Source organism: Grammomys surdaster, unplaced genomic scaffold, assembly GCF_004785775.1.
Source record: "Grammomys surdaster isolate TR1022 unplaced genomic scaffold, NIH_TR_1.0 125745, whole genome shotgun sequence".
Classification (NCBI taxonomy): Eukaryota; Metazoa; Chordata; class Mammalia; order Rodentia; family Muridae; genus Grammomys; species Grammomys surdaster.
The window spans coordinates 2,679,984-2,685,729 of NW_021620577.1; the positions used below are offsets into that span (position 1 = coordinate 2,679,984).

Below are 5,746 nucleotides of genomic sequence, written 5' to 3' on the forward strand. Positions count from 1 at the left end.
AAATACTAGGGAGTTCCCCTGCGCCCTACCCCCGGCTCCCCTAAGGTTAATGTCTTGGGTGAGCATGGGACATCGGAATGCCATTAAATAAACTGCATGTCACCAGCTGCTTTCCTACTGTCTTTTCCTGTTCTGCTTTGCCCTTTCATGACAATTTGCCCCTTACTTGTGACAATACCTTAGACTCTGTGTTTTGTGACCCTGGCACTGTTGAAGAGCACTGGGAAATTTGGCTGTGGAGTATTTCTCACATTAAGTGTTCTGTCCTCAGCTACTTTCTCATAATTTGATGGAGACTTTGCACTCTGGGCTAGAATATATCAGCCACGACACATTTACTTTAAAAAGTTTCTCTCCGTTTACTGTGGTGCAATACACACCACATAAAATTTTATCATTTATGCAGTTTTACTTATCAGTAAAGCAATTCAAAGGAACTAGTACATTCATAACGTGTACCCACCACACGGCGTTGTGTTCCTGTTAGTTCCAGACTTTTTCATCACCCCAAAGGAAACCCAAGGGTTGATAGTGTAGTCAATATCCAGTTCTTCACACAACCGCAGGCATCCATCACCTGCAATCTCTCTATGGTTTCGCTTGTTCTGGGCATTTCACGTTAATACAACCATACAACATGTGGCCTCTTGTGTTTGGTTTCTTTTACCCAGTGTGTTTCAGAGGTTGTAGCAAGTGTACTTCATTTTACAGTCGAATAATATTCGGTTGTATAGGTAGTCTATATTTTACCTCCCTATTCCCAAATTCCACAGTGACTGTGGACTCCTGGGATGGGCCTGAGAGCTGTGGGAAGGAAAGGTCAGTCCCCTGTGGTTGCAGAAAAGCACTGTACCGTGCAGCGGTCAGGGTGCGACCAGGGAATATAGGATTGTGTTTATTTGGGCCAGAGTTTACACAGACCAGTGTAGAACTTGTTCATGGGAAGCTGACTTCTTTGAAAGTTTCCCTTGTGAAGAGGGAAAGTTGTTCGTGTGAAGGATGAGAAGTCTTCAGAGATGGGAAGATAACTTCCCCAGGGGTTGAAAAGGTGGTTCTCAGTGGCGCTGGACTTTAGAAGCTATCAGAGGCGGCTTGGCTGGCGAAGATCATTTCCATCCCCGCCAGCAAGTTCAGAGGGGCCTAGCACCACAGGGAACACGCCTTCATTGCTGGCAGAAGGGGAGGTCACAATCGGGCAAAGCCAGGAGCTTAAAACTTCGAGGTATCCAAAAGGTAAACTGCGCTCAGATGCTTCCTGTGCAGACTTGGGGGCCCGGGTGCGGGGCACGTAGACAGAGGCAGCCAAGGCCTCGGAAGAAGGCGGAGGCCTGGTGCCCACAGCAGGCGGCCCAGGCGCCGAGCGGCCCGGGGCGGAGGGCGGAGCCCAGAGCGCGTCCGCCCGGCCCCGCCCCGCTGCAGCCCCGAGCCCGGGGCGCGCTCCAAGGCGGGGTGGCGCGCTGCCGGTGCGCGTGTCCGGGACCCGGCGGTGGCGTGCGCGGGCCGCGCGTGCGCGCTGCGGCGGGGGAGAGGGGCGGCGCGGGCGCGCGTCTGTCAGTGACAGCGGGAGGGGGAGGGGGCCGGAGATGGTGGTGGTGGCGGCTGCGGCTGCTGCTCTTCCGACATGAGGCAGCGGCTGCGGGAGAGCGGGCGGCGGGCGCAGCAGCAGCGGCATCTGTAGCTCGGGCAGGGCCCCTGAGGCGTGGGCGCGGCGTGCGGGCGACCGGCGTGCGGGCCGGCCGGCGTCGCGGGAGTCAGGCTCTGCGGCAGCCCGCACCGCCGTCCGCGGAGGGGCCCGGGCAGTGCCCGGAGCTCGACCCTCGGCGGGGGTGCGGCGCGTTCGGCTGCGGACAAGAGGCCCTGCTAGACCGGCCGCTCCGACGGGCGGCCTTCGGGCTCCGCAAGCTCGCGGGCGGGGGCGCGGGGCAGGGTAGCCCGCCGGTGCTCAGCCGCGCGGGGACGGGACGCGGCAGGAGCCGCAGGTCGGCCCGCGCGCTTTGACGCACCGGGCGCCGCTGCGGCAGGATGAAGCGCTGCTCGTCTCCGGCCGAGTTGTTTTTGCGAACGCTGCTCCCGGTGCCCGGAGCGCTCAAGGTCTGAACTTCCCTCTGGAGCTGCAGTTGGAGGCGCACGGGGACAGGCCACCAGCGGGCGACGGCGCCCGAGGGGAGCGCAGCGCAGCGCGCCGGGAAGCTAAGTCTCAGCGCGGCCGCGGCACGAGAACCCCGGGAACACCAGGTACGGCCCGTGCGGTCTTCTCTCGCCTTGGCGCTTTTATTCGCCGTTATGGGCAGTTTTTGTGAACATATGGTGCCTTCCCAAGTGGCTCGCCAGAGCTCGCACTCCCGACAAGCGTAGGTCGCGTGGCCCTCCGGGAGTGTGTGTAGTAAGGCCGCTCTAATTCTGCTGGTTTCGCCTGCAGGTACCCCTGACCTGGTCGGGAAAGGTTCCAAGAGCTAGGCAACATGGCTTCCTCACCCCACCAGCAGCTGCTGCATCACCATAGCACCGAGGTGAGCTGCGACTCAAGTGGAGACAGCAACAGCGTGAGGGTCAAGATCAACCCTAAGCAGCTGTCCTCCAACACCCACCCGAAGCACTGCAAGTACAGCATCTCCTCCAGCTGTAGCAGCTCAGGAGACTCGGGGGGCCTTCCCCGGCGAGTGGGCGGCGGGGGTCGCCTACGCAGACAGAAGAAGCTGCCCCAGCTGTTTGAGAGGGCCTCCAGCCGGTGGTGGGACCCCAAATTCGACTCCGTGAACCTGGAGGAGGCCTGCCTGGAGCGCTGCTTTCCGCAGACCCAGCGCCGCTTCCGGTACGCACTCTTTTATGTGGGCTTCGCCTGCCTTCTCTGGAGCATCTATTTCGCTGTCCACATGAGATCCAAAGTGATTGTCATGGTGGTCCCAGCTCTGTGCTTCCTGGTGGTGTGTGTGGGCTTTTTCCTGTTTACTTTCACCAAGCTGTACGCCCGGCATTATGCGTGGACCTCGCTGGCTCTCACCCTGCTGGTGTTCGCCCTGACCCTGGCTGCGCAGTTTCAGGTTTGGACACCTCTGTCAGGACGTGTTGACAGCTCCAATCATACGCACACGGCCAAGCCAGAGGACACTTGCTTATCTCAAGTGGGAAGCTTCTCCATGTGCATCGAAGTGCTTCTTTTGCTCTACACAGTCATGCATTTACCTCTGTACTTGAGCTTGGTTTTGGGGGTGGTCTACTCTGTCCTTTTTGAGACCTTCGGTTACCATTTCCGAAATGAATACTGCTTCCCCTCCCCGGGCCCTGGGGCCCTGCACTGGGAGCTGTTGAGCAGAGCCCTGCTGCACGTGTGCATTCATGCCATCGGGATCCATCTGTTCGTCATGTCTCAGGTGAGGTCCAGGAGCACCTTCCTCAAGGTGGGACAATCCATTATGCACGGCAAAGATCTGGAAGTGGAGAAAGCCCTGAAAGAGAGGATGATTCATTCTGTGATGCCGAGAATCATAGCTGATGACTTAATGAAACAAGGGGACGAGGAGAGCGAGAATTCTGTCAAGAGGCACGCCACCTCCAGTCCCAAGAACAGGAAGAAGAAGTCCTCCATACAGAAAGCGCCTATAGCATTCCGTCCCTTTAAGATGCAGCAGATTGAAGAAGTCAGTATTTTATTTGCAGACATTGTGGGTTTCACCAAGATGAGTGCTAACAAATCTGCTCATGCCTTGGTAGGGCTACTCAATGATCTGTTCGGTCGCTTCGACCGCTTGTGTGAGGAGACCAAGTGTGAGAAGATCAGCACTCTAGGAGACTGTTATTATTGTGTGGCCGGGTGTCCGGAGCCCCGGGCCGACCATGCCTACTGCTGCATTGAGATGGGCTTAGGCATGATCAAAGCCATCGAGCAGTTCTGCCAGGAGAAGAAAGAGATGGTGAACATGCGTGTTGGGGTTCACACGGGGACTGTCTTATGCGGCATCCTGGGCATGAGGAGGTTTAAATTTGATGTGTGGTCCAACGATGTGAACTTGGCTAATCTCATGGAGCAGCTGGGAGTGGCTGGCAAAGTTCACATATCAGAGGCCACTGCTAAATACTTAGACGACAGGTATGAAATGGAAGATGGGAGAGTTATCGAGCGCCTTGGGCAGAGCGTGGTCGCTGACCAGTTGAAAGGTATGTGCCTTTCTTTGTCTTCTCCTTCCCCCATCCTGTTAGCATTCCACAGTATTAACAATAATTGACAAACCTCTTTCCAGCGTTAGTGTCTGGAGGCAGTTGGCTGTTTCGGTACACCTGACTGTAGGGAATCAGTGTGAGTTTTTTTTTTTTTTTTTTTCCTAGTGAGTCAGATGCTACAGACCTAGTCACACTGCAGACAGGGACACAGAGACAGGGCTGACCTAGATGAGACCTTAGAAGGAGGGAGAACTTTGAAAACTCACACCCTGCCTTTTGGCTGCAATGTCTCTGAAATTCTGGTCGAAATCCCAGTGAGTGAGTGTGTGATATCAGAGACTTTTGAAAGTTGCAACTTTTTAGCACTTAAAGAAATTGCTCTTAAATCCCATACAGATGTTTCCCTGTCTCTTTTGACAAAAGTGTTAACTTCAACCCCCTTTTCTTCTTCAGGCCTTGCTTTGCTTATGGTCAAAATCCAGCTAGGAAGCTGACTCTGTTTTGTAGCATCCTGGAGAATTAGACATATGTGCCTGTCAGTATACAGTGCCTTTGCCTGAATCAGTTAACAATTTCCCTCCCTCCCTCATTCCCTTCTCCTCTCTCTCCCTCTCCTAAGCTTTCATTTCTATCTTTCAGCTTCATTCACTTGTTACTTTATCTGCCTTGCTTCATACAGCCCAGATTTCAGAACTCAGAACCCCATGAGCTACCAGGTGTTCTGAAGGTAGAGTTCCTATGTCTCCCTTACTCCCTCAGATTTGCATCTAGCTCTTTGTCCTTTGTCTTAAGGTCTTGACTGTTCTAGGAATTTTTGCTGGATTACATGGTACTTTAGTTTATTTTCTTATTTTTATATAGGACAAAAGAAGTTGAGATCTGGAAAATGGATGTGTAAAATAGGACAGGAAACAAGGATCTTTAGTAATCTGCTACATTTCTTTCCCCATTCCCTGGGATTTTAAACAGTCCCTGTGTTTTACTATACTTTTTATTGGTGTGGGGTGGTGTTGGTTTTTGGTTTTTGTAGACAGGGTTTCTCTTTGTAGCCCTGATTGTCCTGAAACATGCTCTATAGACAGACTGGCTTCAAACTCACAAGATCCTCCTGCCTCTGCCTCTTAGGTGCTGGGATTAAAGGTGTGCACCACTACCTTATAAATCTTCAGGATTGAGGGAACATTAATTTTAGAAGTATATAGAGAATTAACATTGATTTTGAAAAGCTACATTAAAGCTGTATTGTGTTTTGTGGTACCCAAATGCCGCATAGCTACACAATTAAAAAAAAAACCCAGGAGAGGGACCTGAGGGAGGAGAGGTGATAGTTTAAAATGGGGGAGGGGGAGGTCAGAGAGTGGCAGAGTTGTGCTAGTGTGGGCTTTCTGCCTTAGAGCACTGCAGGGAGTTCAGCAGGAGTTTGGGGCCTGAGCTCCCTTGTCTTTTGTTCTTCTCTGGCCAGGGTGGGCTTGCTTTCTCCTGAGATTTTGTTAGTTGTTAAACAATTTATGGGCATATTCATATATTTCTGGAGAAATTTCACCAGAGGATTCCCTTGGCCTAGAGAGATTCAAATGTGGGTGTTGAC

At 53.2% G+C, this 5,746-nt stretch overlaps 1 protein-coding gene across 1 annotated transcript; it reads left to right on the top strand.

Annotated features, from left to right (window-relative positions):
• Nucleotides 1-2,170: 2,170 nt before the first annotated feature.
• On the top strand, nt 2,171-4,155 carry LOC114639586 (adenylate cyclase type 9; the record flags this gene model as incomplete). The annotated part of the gene is made up of 2 exons (XM_028788354.1): nt 2,171-2,235; nt 2,420-4,155. A coding segment is annotated over exon 2 (1,693 nt), but the record flags the coding sequence as incomplete, so codon positions are not given.
• Between the last annotated feature and the right edge of the window lie 1,591 nt (nt 4,156-5,746).